This window comes from Brachypodium distachyon, chromosome 3, assembly GCF_000005505.3.
Source record: "Brachypodium distachyon strain Bd21 chromosome 3, Brachypodium_distachyon_v3.0, whole genome shotgun sequence".
NCBI lineage: Eukaryota > Viridiplantae > Streptophyta > Magnoliopsida > Poales > Poaceae > Brachypodium > Brachypodium distachyon.
Window position 1 is genome coordinate 38346403 of NC_016133.3, and position 16643 is coordinate 38363045.

Consider the following 16643-nt stretch of genomic DNA (forward strand, 5'->3'; position numbering starts at 1 on the left):
CGCATGTATGGGCCTTAAAGGTGTTTGGGCTCATTTAAAGTTCAAACTGGGCCTCTAACCTGATAGGGAAACCGCTGGGCCTTACTGTCCTCGCTGGTTTCCTTGGGCATTCATCCCCTCTCTTCTCGAAGGGCCGAAGGCACTGTCGTTGTCACGTCAAGCAAAGCAGCCCAAATGCCTTTAACGCCCATACGATGCTTCCGACCACGGCGGCGCCGGCGGCCGGCCCCTGCTCCTGGCGAGCCACACGCTGCCCTGTTCCTGGCTCTAGGCTACATGCGGCTGCCCGAGCTGTTGGCCTGTGGCGCGTATCGGCGTATGCCGCCTCCGGTCGGAATTACTGATCGCAAGTTGTATTAAATCCGCGACAAGTAATTCTGACAAACTTTGCGACAAGTAATTTCGTCCGAACAAAATAATATTACTCTTACATATGTGATCTATGTACTTTTTCCTGTAGAGCGTATAATTTTTATTGAGTGTCAACTTTCTAAGGTTGCACCAACTTTTTTGACATCTATAAACTTTATAAAATTGAAACCCACTAAGTGCAGTTAATTTAGCAAGCTGCACATGTAGCCAATCCACATAGCAACATCTTCTATACCTAAATAGGGATCCCCACTTGAAGCTAAGTCACCTCCTATCACCCGTTCCGTTACGGCGTCACAGGTGTTTCGCCTGCGCCAACTTCGGAGCCCACCCTCGACCGATGTGGCCTATGCAACAGGGGAATGCTTGATGCAACCAATTATCAAAATGGAAACCGCCCCACTGATTAAGGAATTGAAACCGTGACACTAATCAAGGAATAAACTTCCGGCATTTCCCTTCCTCTTGCCTCTATCTTTTCCAATTCCCACTCAATAATTTCCCACGATCCGTGCATACAGATCAAGTGCTGTATGCGAAAGCCACGGTGGGTCTCCATGGAAATGCCCATGTTAATGGACTTGTGTTTTTCGATAGAAGAGATGTGCTGGCGAGTTCGTCGTCCAACAAGGAGACAGGGGCACAATTTACCCAGGTTCGGAGCCCTCGTGGAGGTAATACCCCTACTCCTACTTGTCTGAGCTTGTATTGAAACGAGATCACAAGATCTCCTGAAAGCTATGGTGCACAGATTGGATATGGCGTGGTGTGTCTGAGATTGAACGTGATCCCTCCCCGCTGCCCCTCCTAGTCTTTTATATAAGGGGCTAGGTCTCGGGGGCAGAGTCCGAGTAGGTTACAAGTGGTGTTTAAACCTGTTGTAGTAAAATAAAACCCCTATATTGGCCGGGCCGTAAATTCTACGTGGCGACGACTGGGTCAACATTTCCCAAGCACGAGTCAAGACGCCCACGTGGCATGATCAATCCTACGTGGCAAAGGAAAACAAGTCAACAAGTCAAGCCTCTCATGCCATGGTTAAAGGGTCAAATGAGATAGAGAAGGGGGCAAGAAAGGTGTGAGGAGGGGGCCCTTAGTCCATGATGGATCATGGACCAAGCCCCACTTTTCCCACATGGTGCATACAAAAGCTATGAACCAAGAAGCTACTTTTACCATTTTGCCTCCACTTTTCTCTCTCCGCCAAGGGTAGCCATGGTCTTTTGTCATGGACTCCTAGGCTATAAATACCCCCCCATGGGGGTATGTACCACTCACTCTCACTTGAATAAACTCAAGGGGAGAGAGCTAGAGAGCCTCTTTGAGAGGAGATCTAGTTTCGGGATCTCGGGAAGCCTCGTTCGGCCCGAGCCCGAAGGAGAGGGAATCGGGTTAGAGTCTTAAGGGTATCTCGACCTCGCTACTTGGAAAGCTCGTTCGGCCCAAGTACGAGGATGCCCCTTTCGACCTCTCGCTAAGTGATTCGGGGAGTCTCGATCGACCCGAACGCTTTGGCTAACGACCCTCTCGAAGCCTCTCCTAACATAGGACTAAGTCGCACCCGCAGAATCGACCGAACCTATTAAAAAAATATTGACGTGTCAACTTGTCCAAGTGTACGGCGACCTTCGCTATAAGGCCAGCGTACGCGCCCTACTTTTATACTCGTACCTGTGCTACCGAGCTTTGGCACCTCTTACTCTAATTGTTGTTGAGAACAACAACAAAACCCTAAGTCGATTTCCTTATATGTTCTTGTCTTGTACCATACGCCAAGGATCTTGGGCTTCATGGATTGTAGTGAGCCATCATGTTTTCTTATTTCCTTGATTCCTTCAGTTGTGACCCAATGTATGTAGATTAAAATTTGAGTTGTACATATGCTTAGAACAGCATTGAGTTTATTTGAAAATTTAATATGATTGTTGTTAATAAAATTGAATGTACCTTTTAGCAGCGATCTAAAGTTCTCTCAGCATGCTGAATATATGTTGTATAAATTATGTATTGTTGTACCGTTAGCAGCGACCTTACAGTAATTGCCATGTACTCCTCCCGTTTCATATATAATTCTTGTCTCAAATTTGCCTAAAAATAAATGCATTTGTTTCTAAAATACTTCTAGGTACATGTAATATTTCGATAAGAATTATGGGATGGAGGAAGTACATGTCTAGGGATCGTTTGGACTATGTTACTAAGCCATATATCAAGGCGTAATTTGTCATTACTAAGCCATATATCAAGGCTTAATGTGTTTAGTTTCATGTCATCAATAAGATGAGCCACAATACTTATCTTAGACGCAGCCTGACAAGGTGAATATGGATAAGCAGTTATTAGACACCCAGAGGTTATCAAGTCCTGCATCTAGGTAATGAAAAGAAAATTTCTTCTAAGGGCATATATTAAAGGACAACACTTTTTTGGCATTTAGATCAGTATATATTTTTTCATATTTGGATCGTGGCATTCATTCCTTGCACCTGTACCAATGCTAAGGAATTTGTTTCAAGCACAAAACATTATATAGAATACACTGATGTTTCAAGTATATGAGTATCTCTCTTCGTAAAAAAAAAGTATATATCTTCAATTTCGCAAGGTTTTTATTTAGACCCAACATAATTCATAAACAGCAACGCACAAGGTTTTTACCAATACTCAATGACTAGCAATTTGCACAAATATCGATCTGAAATATTCCCGCAGCAACACACTATTCGCAGCAACACATGGGGTTTCATCTAGTTCTTTATATTTTTGTAGACTACAGCTATATTAGTAGAGCGGAGGTAGTATCTCAGGCTTCAGCTAGGCGCGTCTTCTCCGGCAACGCAGGCGCACGGGCGCGGCCAAGAACTTAGAGGTGAGCTACCGATAGCAAGCGTCACGCACGGGCATGCAGTGTTGATGCATGATCTCGTGGAGTCGTGGGGACCAGAAGGAGCTTCTCCTTCCGATGCCTGCTCAGCCCGAACACCTCGGTCAGGTCGATGTCCTCCTCCCGCATCCCATCGGGGAGCTCCCAGTCGAAGCAGTAGACGAGGTTGGCGAGCATCATCTCCACGGAGGCCACCCCGAAGTTCATTCCGGGGCAAATCCTCCGCCTGGCTCCAAACGGCAGGAACTGGAAATCCCTCCTCTTGAAGTCGCCCGCCGCCGCACCACCGTCATCAGCCATGAACCTCTCCGGCGAGAACTCCTCCGCATTCTTCCCCCACGACCGTGCGTCTCTCCCCAGCGCCCACGCGTTGACGACGACGTGTGTCCTAGCCGGGACAGCGTAGCCATTGACATCATCGCAGCTGGACATGGAGATGCGAGGCAGGAGGAGCGGCACCGGCGGATGCAGCCGGAGCGTCTCCTTCACGACGGCCTTCAGGTAGGCCATGCCGCTCAGGTCGTCCTTCTTCACCGCCTGCTGGCCCTTGGGCGTCTTGCTCCTCACCTCGGCGTGGAGCTTGGCCAATAGACGTGGCTTTCGCACCATCTCCGCCATGGCGTGATGGGTTCGTCGTATGAAAAACAAAATTTTTCCTACGACATGTGCGGAAGAAACCCATATCGCACCAGTGGCACCCGGAGTACCACCGCTACACGACGCGTGGGTCGCATTGCTGAGTTCCCGGGAGGATCTCGCATCGGGCGGCAACTTGAAGGCTGCCCAGCAAGCTACCAGCCCAGAAGGGCTCGCGGGGCTTCAGGGAATATTCCCGCCTGGACACCTCCCGGGAAGGCACTTGCCGGGAAGGGGAGTTCCCGGGTGCAGGTTCCCGCCGTGAGGGCGGGGCCAAGCGAGCAGAGCAGCGATGCCACGTGGGCGTGCGACAGGCGCCCAGTGTGCAGTCTCGCCAGGGCAAGGAGTGAAGCGCACGGCGCATTTAATGAGCCGACATGAGGGGCGTTATCCGTCTAGTCGGACGAACAATGCCTGTCCAGTCCTATTTTTTAGGTCTTAGACATCTAGCCGCGGGGTTGGCACTCATGCATGCATGCCAGCACACTGAGGAGGAGCTGCCCGAGCTCCTTGCTCGCCACTTGTAAACCATGCACCGTGGCTCCTGTGGTATGCCCTTGGCTATAAAAGGAGGACCCTCGCCAATGGTCAAAGGGTTCTACGATCTCACAGTTCGACACTAGCCTTGACCAAAAGTAATAAGGAGCACTTAGCCGAAAAGAGAGCACCCGGGGACCCTTCCCCGGGAACTTGTAATTCCTCTGTTTCACAATAATACAAGGTCAGACAAGCAGGACGTAGGGTTTTACACCGCAAGGTGGCCCGAACCTGGGTAAAAAGTGTGTGCATGTGCCCTTGGTAGCGTTCATGGTGCATTCCTACGCCTAGCATTGGTCCCGTCGGCGATTGCCGGAGCGATCCCCGTAGCCCACTGCCGAACCTAAAAAGGGGGTGCCCGTGCATCCCCGGTGTCGGAGCCCCGTGCAACGACATCTGGCGCGCCAGGTAGGGGTCGCGTGAGGAGAGCTCGCCGGTGATCGCCGGCGGCAGCGTCTGCATAAACATCGGCCTCGTTCTCGTCGACGACAGAGCCGGTCACCATGCCCCCCAAGCGGGCTGGTGACTCGAGGATCGACCCACGTGCGGCCCCAGCGGCGCACACGCGATCGCATGACATGCCACGCGTGTCGCAGGAACAGGGTGATCCTGAGCCTGCCCGAGTGCAGCCATCACAGCTGCCGCCGCCGCCTCCCCGACCGTCGGCTGATAACCGGTTGAGAGGGCCGACGGCTCCCAGCGCCAGAGCCAGCTGCGCGAGCGGTCACAACGCCGCCCGCGCCCTGAAGCAGGGAGGCCCGCAGGTCGACGAACCGCAGCAGCGGCAGCAGCCGCACGAGGAGCACGGAGCGTCGCGGGCGACGCCAACCAGCTTGCGTCCGACTTAGCCGGGGTTGTTCGGGGATAGAGCGGAGGGCAACCGTTCGGGAAACCGGCAGCCCCCCGCGTAAACCCTGGCGGAGGCCATCATCGCCGCGCGAGTCATGGTGCGCTACGAGCCGCCCCAGGGCACGCCGGCGCACGAGGCATGGAGCGCCGAGTTGGACGCGCTCCTCGCGCTCGCCGCCCAACATCCACGAGGCGAATGCGGCCCGGCAGGCTCAGGCCGCGGGCAGAACCTGGGGCGCGGAGACGTGCTCCGCACCTCGCGGCAATGGGAAAACCCTCCCCCGCAGGGAGGCCTGGGAGGCGGGGACCTGGAGGGGTCTTCGGACTCATCACCCACCGTCGCGCGGGGTGACGCGCGCGTCATCTTGATTGCCCGCCAGCAGGAGGACCTGCGTCAGCGCCTGGAGCGCTGGCGCCGACGCGAGGTGGAGCGCCAACGCCCACAGGAGCAGGAGGATGCTCCTATGGGCCCCGAAGACGGCTGCACCGCGTTTACGCGCGAGTTGCAGCGGGTGACATGGCCCCGCAAGTTTTGAGCGCCCCCGCTCGGTACGTATGACGGGACCGTGAATCCGAAGGATTTCCTCCTGACCTACACGTTGGGGATGCATGCCATCGGCGCCGACGACAAGGTCAGAGCCAACTGGTTCTGGATGGTTCTGAAAGGATCAGCGAGAACCTGACTTCTCAACCTGCCTGCTGGGTCCATCGCCACTTGGGCGGACCTGCGCGAGCAGTTTGTGAGCGCGTTCCAGGGCGGCTACCAGCGCCCGGGAACCATGGTGGAGCTACACACTGTAGTGCAGAAGCCGGGAGAGACGTTGCGGAACTTCGTCAACCGTTTCTCCAGTCTCTCCTACTCCATCCCGGAGGCGGAGGCTGCTGCCATCGTCAACACCTTCGCCATCAACGTCCGCGACCCCAAGATGCGCGAGAATCTGAGCACGCATCGGATCCGGACAACGCATGATCTGTACTCCTTGGCGCACAAGTGTGCCATGGCCGAGGAAGGGCGCTTAGCGTCCGAACTAGCAGCTAAAGCCGCCGCGAGCCCAGGAGAGGGCTCGCAGAAGAAGAGTTCCCGCAAGCGCAGCGGGAGGCAAGTCCTTGCCGTGGAGTCGGGGGCTGCCGCGAGGCCTGCGAAGAAGGCCTCGCCCGGTGGTGGGTCTGGAGGCAAGCAGGGTGACGTGCCCCACCACCGCATCCACGCCAACTTCACGCACGATGCGCAGGACTGCCGCATCCTGCAGGGTATCAAGCAGCGGCGCGAGCAGCGCCACGAGGAGCGCCGAGCAGCCGGCGCCTGCTTCAACTGCGGCGACATCGGGCATCTCTCCCGAGATTGCCCGAACGACCCCAGAGCAGGGCCGAGGCCTGCCGGCGGTGGCGCCGGCAGGGAGGAAGCCCAGGGGGGATGCGGCCAAGCCCGCGCTGGCAGGGAGCGCCCTCCCCGGGGACGAGACAGGGCTCGTGCTGAGGAGCAGCGCGAGTCCGACTGCACTGGCGGCGACGAGCCAGGCTTCCAGGAGCCTCGCGGCATCGCCTGCATCCATGGGGGAGCTTAAGCTCTCCCATCCCACGCCGCGGTGAAGCGCCTCACCCGGGACGTGTGCACGCTGTTGCCGGACGCGGAGCCGTAGCAGCCGCTGAGGTGGTCGCATGTGCCGATCACCTTCAGCGCCGACGATCACCCGGCGCGACAGCTGAGTTCAGGGGTCATACCCTTCGTGGTTTCACCAATCATCAGTAACATGACGGTGACCAAGGTGCTGGTGGACAACGGAGCGGGGTTAAACCTCTTGTCCGCCAGGTTGGTGGAAAAACTCCAGTTGCCGGTGGAGCAGATGAAACCCACTGACCCGTTCCGGGGAGTGAACCCCGGGATCGTGCGCCCCCTGGGGCGCATCACGCTGCCGGTGACCTTCGGGTCCCGGGAAGCGTTCCGGACCGAGCACGTGGTGTTCGACGTGGTGCACACCCCGTTGCCATACAATGGGATCCTTGGTCGGCTAGCGATGATCAAGTTCATGGCGGCAACGCACTGCGCCTACGGCGTGATGAAGATGCCGTCCGTGTTGGTGAGGTCGTCAGGGCCGCCGCCGCAGCCGACGCAGGTGACGAAGACGTTGCCGGAGACAGAGGCTCGCCGGGCGACGGCCCGACAACAAAGAAGGCCCGTGCTGCCCCGCAAGTGCTTGCCGAGGGAAGCACAGGCTCGAGCTCGTGCCCTGGCAAGGGCCAGAAGCTCCGGGAGGAGGCCTCCAAGGTGAAGAAGCTGCCCCTCCAAGCCGGCAACCAGGAGCGCACCGTCACCGTCGGTGCGAACCTTACTGCCGAATAGGAAAGCGCCCTCATCACTTTCCTCCGGGAGAACGTCGACGTGTTCGCTTGGGAGCAGTCGGACCTTCCCGGAGTCCCTAGGGAGGTGATTGAGCATCGACTCACGGTGCGCCCGGACGCCCGCCCCGTCAAGCAGATGATCCGCCGCCAAGCGCAGGAGCGGAAGGATTTTATCAAGCAAGAAGTGGACAAGTTCAAGGCTGTCGGGGCTATCAGGGGAGTTCTGTACCCAACTTGGTTAGCTAACCCTGTAGTGGTACCCAAGGCGGGAAATAAGCTTCGCATGTATGTAGATTTTACTGATCTTAACCATGCATGCCCCAAGGATCCTTTCCCTGTGCCCCGCATCAATCAAATAGTTGATTCCACTGCTGGTTGCGACTTGCTGAGTTTTTTGGACGCTTTTTCCGGCTACCATCAAATCAAGATGGCAGTCGAAGACGAGGAGAAAACAGCGTTCATCACCCCGGTTGGCTGTTACTGTTACACATGCATGCCTTTCAGGTTGAAGAACGCGGGCTCAACATTCCAACGCGCGCTGCGTGAATGTTTGGGACCCCAGCTAGGCCAGAACGTGGAGGCCTACATGGACGATATCGTCATCAAATCGAGGCTCGGGGACTCGCTAATTGATGACCTGCGGGAAACGTTTGATAACCTTCGCAGGATCAAACTCAAGTTGAACCTTGAGAAGTGCACCTTCGGTGTAGACTCGGGCCAGCTTCTGGCTTTCTTGGTTTCGCACAGGGGGATACAAGCCAACCCACGCAAGATAGAAGCTATCGAGAAGATGGAGGCTCCCCGCAAGGTGAAGGATGTCCAGCGCCTCAACGGTTGCGTTGCCGCGTTGGGCCGCTTCATCTCAAGGTTGGGCGAACGCGCCCTGCCTTTCTTCAAGGTAATGAAGAAGAAGGGTCCGGTTGACTGGACCCCCGAGGCCGAGGCGGCGTTCCGGGAACTCAAGCAGTACCTGAGGTCGCCGCCCGTCCTCGTCGCCCCCAAGCCGGGCGAGCCGCTGCTACTATACCTAGCAGCGACTGACCAGGGGGTCAGCTCGGTGCTGGTTCCCGAAAGGGAGAAAGACGTTCCGGGGACCCAGGCTGCAGGGCAGGGGGCTGCGCGGCCCCCGGCAACCACCTCGGACCTGGGGACTTTAGCACCGCACAAGCAACTCGTGCAGCACCTAGTGTACTTCGTTAGCACGGTGCTGCGCGACGCCCGTACGAGGTACCCGCAAGTGCAGAAACTCCTCCTGGGGATTCTGTTTGCGTCCCGCAAGCTGCGCCACTACTTTCAGGCGCACCGCGTCACGGTGGTGTCAAGGTTCTACCTTGAGCGAGCCCTCACCAACCGTGAAGCCACCGGAAGGGTGGCCGAATGAAGGATGGAGCTGTCAGAGTTCGATCTGCACTTCACCAACTCCAAGAGCATCAAGAGTGCGGCTCTGGCGGACTTTGTCCCTGAGTGGACGTCGACGAGCGTAGAAGAGGAGGCGCCGGAGACCAGCCTGCCAGGCTGGCTAGACGAAGGCCACTGGGTCCTCTACTTCAATGGCGCGTTCAATCTCCAGGGAGCTGGCGCCGGGGTCGTCATCGAGTCACCGACGGGGGATCAGTTGAGGTTCGCTGTCCAACTCGATTTCCCGAACTCCACCAACAACACGGCAGAGTACGAGGGTTTGCTCGCCGGGTTGCGGGCAGCTTTTGCCCTAGACATTATGCGCTTGGTTGTTCGCGGGGACTCCCAGCTGTGATCAACCAGGTTAATAAGGACTATGACTGCCCGCAGATGGCACCATATGTGGAGGAAGTCCGTAAGTTAGAACGGAAGTTCAAGGGTTTGCAATTCGAGCACGTCAAGCGAAAGGACAACTTCTGACGGAACGCCGGAAGCCTCCGACGGGGGTGTTCTGGCACAGGCAAGCTGCGCCCTCAGTCGCCCCCGAGCCGGTTGCCGGGGAAGCCCCTCCGGCAACCGAAGGAAGCCCCACAACAACAGGGGTCCATGCCGCTGACGTAGCAGCATGCGTTGGCAGGGAGACCCCTCCCTGGGTGGTGGAAATCGCCCGCTATCTGAAGGGGGAGGCCCTCCCGGAAGATGACGTCTCTGTGGAACGAGTGGCCCGGCAAGCCAAAATGTACGCCATGGTGGACGGGAACCTCTACCGCAGGTGCGCAAATGGAATCATGCTTCTCTGGGTGCCTCAGGATGAAGGGCACGCACTATTGGAGGATATACATCGAGGCACATGCTCCCACCATGTGGCCTCCCGGGCGCTGTCCGGCAAGACGTTTCGGCACGGTTTTTACTGGCCCACGGCCCTGGCCGACGCGGAGCAACTGGTGAAGACATGTGAGGCGTGCCAGTTCCACTCGAAGAAGAGCAACCAGCCGGCGCAGGCCTTGCATGTCATCCCGTCCTCAATGCCATTTGCGGTCTGGGGGCTGGACATCGTCGGCAAGCTGCTGAGAGCAATCGGCGGCTACGAGTACTTGCTCGTGGCCATCGACAAGTTCTCCAAGTGGGTGGAGGTGGAACCAGTGCGGAAGGTGATTGCCCAGGCGGCCATCAAGTTTTTCAAGAACATTGTGTGCCGGTTTGGTGTGCCTAACGGCATCATCACCGACAACGGCACGCAATTCACGAGCGCGTTGTTCCAGGCCTATTGCGAGGGCATGGGCACCAAGATACACTTCGCGTCCGTTGCTCACCGGAGGAGTAACGGGCAGGCGGAGCGAGCCAATGCGGAAGTGCTGCGGGGGCTCAAGACGAGAACCTTTGACAAGCTCAAAGGCCATGGGAAACACTGGGTCGAAGAACTCTAACCCGTGCTGTGGTCAATCAGGACCACACCTAGCCGGGCAACGGGCGAAACTCTTTTCGCCCTTGTCTACGGGGCAGAAGCAGTGCTGCTGTAACATCCCAAAATTTCAAACTTTTACATGTGCATTGCATGCATGAGCATCATGCCACAATTGCATATTTGAACTCAAATTTTGAATCTCAAAAGGCTTTAAAAGATTTGGTTTACACCCATTTGAGCTTTGGAATTTTCAAACCAATAGGGTTTATGCATAAAAGGGTTTAATGCATATATAAGCTATCCCATAATATTTGGATAATTATTTGGAGTTGAAAAATTGTTTTATTTAAATAGATATATGGCCCTAAAGGCATTTATAGGGCAAAGGTATTTTTATATATTTTATTTTGAAGAGAAACTACTTTCAAAAGTTGTTTCATGGTAGGACATGATTTTGCAAATTTTCTGGATATCATTTGGACCAATTTGGAGTTCAAACTCAAAAGATATCAAAGAAATGAGAAAAGCAGAAAAAGAAGAGGGCTAAAAGAAAAAAAAAAGGAGAAACGGACCGGCCCGGCCACTTTGGGCTGAACCGGCCCATTCCTCACGCACGCGCGCGCGCAGCCCAGCCCAGCAGCGCCCCGCGCCGTGCCCACACCCGCTGACAGGTGGGGCCCACCTGTCAGGGGGCTTCTTCCCCGGAAGGAAAGCCCCGCGTCCGCCGCGCGCCTTCCTTCTTCGCCGCCGCGCGCTCACCACCGGATTCCCCTCGCTGCGTCCCTTAATCCTCGAGCCCGAGCGCGTCCATAAATAGCCCATGCCCTCCTCTCTTCTTCCCCCTTGCTTCCCCAGCCAATCGCGCCACCAGGCCGCCCCGATTCTTCGCCGGAGCCGCGCCCGCGCCGTCGCTGTCTTCGCGTCACGCCGACGAGCTCCGTGAGTAAACCTCAAAGCCGCTTGCCCCATTCTTCTCCTCTCTCTCTCGTGCACCCTGTGATGCACTCCAGTGTCGCTTTCGCGCACTGCAGCGCCGCCCACGTCGACACCGAACCTCGCCGGAGTCCGCCCCCCGCGCCGCCGAGCTCGCTTCGTCCTAGGCGAGGCGTCCGACCGCCCCGTGCCGCGCCGACCGCGCCATCGACCTCGCCGTGCCGCGCCGCGCCTCCTCGTGACTTCCCCGAGCCGCCCGCGTCGCCGGAGCACCCCGCGCCGCCATGCCCGTGCCCGCGCCGCCATCCCCTCTGTCTCCGGTGACCGTCGCCGCCGCCTGGTAAAAACCCTAGCCCCTCGTCCGTCCGATCTTTGATCAACGGTGTAGATTAGATCGTTCTTATTCACTTAAACGAACCGGTACGCACCAATCAGGAGCCACCACGTGTAACTGCGTAAATAAAATGATAATGTAATTTTTAATTCCCCGGAATAATTAAAAGGTACTTTTGCAGATAGGCCCCTGTAACTTCAAATGATCATAACTTTAAATCTGTTTGACCAAATTTAATGTTCCACAGCTTTTTGGAATCCTTAGGTTATGTAGAATCTTTTGGCACTGTCCGGGTCTAGGTTCATACAACTTACTCTTGTCTCGCCAGAGCCCATATAGCATTGTGGTTGTACTGGAAGCTTCTAAATAGGAAACTAGTCTAGTCTCGGTTACCCCAGGTGGCATTCCACATTTGCAACGTAGGCGCTCCCCGAATCCACGGGAGAGACGTCCATGGACGATCCATTCCTGAATCCACAGGAGCTCGACTCAGAGGGACCCATAGAAATGGACCTGACGCCGCTAATCCTCAAAATCTTCAAAGCAGCCCACCCAGGACGGTTCACCTCGTTTGTCTTCAGCGCTAGTTTATACGGGGGCGGTCGCTTCACGCGTACTCTGGTTTTCACCAGATACCGCTGAACCCTAATGATCAAATAAATACATCATTGATCACCCCGTTCGGGGCTTATTTCTATCGCATTATGCCATTTGGTTTGAGAAATGCAGGGGCTACTTATCAAAGATGCATGCAGAAATGCTTGCACGATCAACTTGGCAAAAATGTGCAGGTGTATGTTGGCGATGTTGTCATAAAAACCAAAGAAAGCACCACGCTGCTGGATGATATCCGGAAAACATTCGCAAATTTGAGGAGATTCCGAATGAAGCTAAACCCGGCCAAATGCACATTCGGTGTGCCGACAGGGAAGTCGCTTGGGTTCCTGGTATCAAGTCGAGGTATAGAAACGAACCATGTGAAAATCGCCGCCAAAGAGAGAATGAAATTGCCGAAATGTCTCAAAGATTTGCAGAAATTCACTGGATGCCTAGCATCTCTAAGTCGTTTCGTTAGTCGGCTGGATGAAAAGGCAATGCCCTTATACCAGCTGATAAAGAAAACCGACAAATTTGTGTGGATGCAACAGGCAGAAGTAGCATTTCAAGAGCTGAAGAAGATGATTGCTACGGCGCCGATATTAGCCTCGACGATGGAAAAAGATCCAATGTTGTTGTACATAGCAGCAACAAACTGAGTCGTTAGCGCAATCATAGTGGTGGAAAGAGATGAAAACAGCAAATCGATGCAGAGGTCGGTATATTACCTGAGCGAGGTGTTATCGTTGTCTAAGCAGAATTATCCCCATTAACAGAAGATAGCATACGGCGTTTATATGGCGGCAAAGAAGCTGAAGCATTATTTTGATGCGCATCAGATCCGGGTTATATGCGAGGAGTCCATCTCGGAAATCATGAGCAATAAATACGCAAGAGGCCGGATCGCAAAATGGGCTATTGAGTTAGCACCCTACACGCTGCAGTACGACAGACGGGATGCCATAAAATCTCAGGCTCTCGCGGATTTCCTGGTAGACTGGGCCGAGATAGAATATGAACCACCGCCGCCTGAAACTAGCTACTAGAAGATGCATTTTGATGGCTTTAAAATGAAAAGTGGGCTTGGTGCTGGCATAGTCTTAAGTTCACTTAAGCGCGACCAACTTAAATATGTGCTGCAAATTCATTTTGCGGCATCCAACAATGTTGCCGAGTATGAGGCGCTTGTGCACGGACTGAAGATGGCAAAAGAAATTGGCGTTCGCCGGATTCAGTGCTTTGGCGATTCCGACTAGGTAGTCCAGCAAGCTTCCGGCAATTGGGATGCATTGGATGCCAATATGGCGCTATACCGCTTTCATGTTCAGAAGATCAGTGGTCACTTCGAAGGATGCGAATTCCATTATATACCGCGGGCGGAGAATGAGGCAGCTAACACGTTGTCGAAGCTCGGCTCAATGTGTGAAGTGATCCTCCCCCTTACAGGGTTCGATCTCTGTGCTTACTGTGCTAGTCCCTGGATCGACTCACTAGCACACACAGTTTCATGATGAAATATACAGAAACAAAGGTCAAAGTACTTTATTACATCGCATCATCCAGGATTTAAATAGGACTTAGAACCTCGCATGACCCCTTGGGTCAGCATAAACAAATACTGTTTCAACATGATAAAACATTGTTTTCACAACTGCAGCGGAAAAGGGTAGAACATAAGGGCCACAACTACTCCAAGGTGAGAGCATGTTGAAATGTAAGCACATGACCCACGAGACAACGAAGAACCTCACTCATCGTCGGATTCACCTGCATTATTAATTGCAGCCACTATGTGGTCAATACATTTGAATGTATTGGCAAGTTCACCAGAGTTATAAAAGACCTACCAAGTACATGCGTAATTTGGCTAGGAGGGGTTTGGCTATTTGCATAAAAGCATCATTGTTCAATCCTATCATTTTTAAACAAATAGTTTTGAATTCTATTGGACACGGGGTAGAAACACCCATGCTCCTATTAACCTAGGCACATTGAGTAGATACATCAATGCTCCTACGCAGTTCAATCCATTCGTTTTATTAGGAAATTGGAATGAGTGAGACCTTCCTTACAGCCCCAATATCTAGTTTCTCATAACTGTCCGTAACCGGGGACACGGCTAAGTACTTCGTTTGACACTCTTGAGAGGTGGTACACTTTACCCACAAGAAATCGACGTGTTAATCCCTTGCTGTCCTCAGGGTAGAGTAGCAACGGCATCGACTACAGGAATTTTCAGAACATAATCCTCCAGACCACCTCAGGGACGTGCCCCCACCTACACTGCTACATACCGATGTCACCTCGGATCCGGGTTCATATTTCTTACATCCATCCTGGTAGAGCCCATAATACCATGTGGTTGTACTGGAAGCTACTAAACAGGAAACTAGTCCAGTCTCTGGTTACCCCGGGTGGCATTCCTCGGTTGCAACGCAGGCACTCCCATAGAAATGGCATGATGACTCATAGAAATGGACCCATAGAAATGGACCTGACGCCACATACATCTCCACTTCCTCAAAGCAGCCCACCCAGGACGGTTCATTGAATTACTTGTTTTGCCATACACTAGGAAAACCATATTGTAATTCAATAGTATCACATTGTAATAATACCACTCTCGTATATTATCATAGCATAGCATTTTACTACCACGATGGTAATTGGTGGTGAGGACATGGCAAGGGTATCCTATACTACTAGGAGAGATCATAGCTAGCATAGATACTATAATAATCCTAACAATGTAACTAATAAAAACTAGTGCATAAGAAAATAATAGGATGATGGTCAAAGTGAACTTGCCTGATTAGTGTCTTTGTATTCTTCTTCTTTTCGATAGTCATAGTTACTGCACTCCGTACAATCTATCGCGAAGAACGAAAAGCAATAATAAATAACTATTCGAGAACTCCAAATCATAACTCCAATTAAAGAACCAAAAGCAAATACAAAGTTTAAATTAGATAGTACCTAACTACTGTTAGGCTATCGTAGGCATAGATCTAAGAGGTAGGAACAAGTCTTGGGTTCTATCGGAGTTGAAACAGTGAAGTCATTGACTGTTAACAGATACAATTTTCTAGGGGTCATGAGCTATGGTAGATGAACTTAAAAAGGTGCACAAAGTGATCCAGAATCAAGAGTTGGGTTTATTCTTGTCAACACAGAAAGAAAGAACTGGTTTAGAATTAGGGATCAACAGATATGCCTCTTCGAAGGTAGCTAACCAGTAATCAGACTGCAGCAGATACAATTTTCAACTGGAAATACACTATTTATTATGAACTTGAACTAGGTGAAAAATTGGACTGGTGTGAGGAGGGTGATCTATTCTTTGTATTACAGAAGGAATTGGATTAATAGGACAGACGGATAAAAATATATGAGCTTGCAAAGACGGCTAGTCAGAAACTGGCAGACTAAAGGTACTAATTCCAATTGAAATTTTACTGGTGCGAATGACTTCAAAAGACAGAGGGCCAATGTGATGAATTAAACTAGATCTAACAAGATTTCAAACTCCACTGGTGTAACCTAAATAGGAGTTGTGAGTCAAAAGATGCAGGCTTACAAAAAAGGCTAATCTATAACAAAGTTTCTGTAACTAAAGGCTTAGAATTGGCAGTGTGGGGAACTGTTGAAGGTTCTGTTTTTCAATGACGATGCACTAGTGTGGATGAACTTGGAAAGGTGTTAAAAGAGGTATAGTATTTATATTTGTATTTGATATTGACGTGAAAGAAATAATCATCTAATTTGAAGTAACGGCTCAAAAGATATAGGCTTCGGAAGACAGCTAACTGATGTGATAGTGTTAACAGATACGACTTTTGATTGAAGATGCACCTCTGTAGATGAATCCTAAGTTGTGCAAGGAGTACACTAATGTGTAGACCATGATATAATTTATGAACTACAGAAGGTTTGGAACCAAACGGATCAATGGAACAACCTACATGAATTTCGAAACGTGGCTAATCTAGAAGCAGCATACTGTGAATAGCAATTTCCAACGAATATGCCGTACTGAAGATCATGGAGAAGGGGTATAAAAACTGATATAATATATAGGTGAGTACGTGATCTAATTACAACAGAAAAATTCAGCCAAAAATGATACACAGATCAAAAGATATGGGCTTCTAAACATGGCTAATCAAAACTGCTGCGGCTGAAAAGTTGCTCACCGGAAAAGACAAGGAGTTCGCCGGAGTTAAAAGAGGATGGCGATGATGTCAACGTAGGGTTCAATGGGGCCGTGAAAGACGTCGAGGCGGACATCGTGACGCGGCTTGCGCGGTCGTAACATCTCCGGATGGCGACGGGCAAAGCTCCGGGCACGGCGTCGGCAT

At 52.5% G+C, this 16643-nt stretch overlaps 1 protein-coding gene across 1 annotated transcript; it reads right to left on the reverse strand.

Moving 5' to 3' along the window:
- Positions 1-3262: 3262 nt before the first annotated feature.
- LOC106865392 (indole-2-monooxygenase) lies at positions 3263-3874 on the reverse strand. The gene has a single exon (XM_014900545.1). The coding sequence runs from the start codon at positions 3872-3874 to the stop codon at positions 3263-3265; it is 612 nt and encodes a 203-aa protein (XP_014756031.1).
- Positions 3875-16643: the final 12769 nt, after the last annotated feature.

Excerpts from the sequence above, each read along its gene's own strand:
- LOC106865392 (XM_014900545.1), bottom strand. The coding sequence starts at position 3,874 with ATGGCGGAGATGGTGCGAAAGCCACGTCTATTGGCCAAGCTCCACGCC.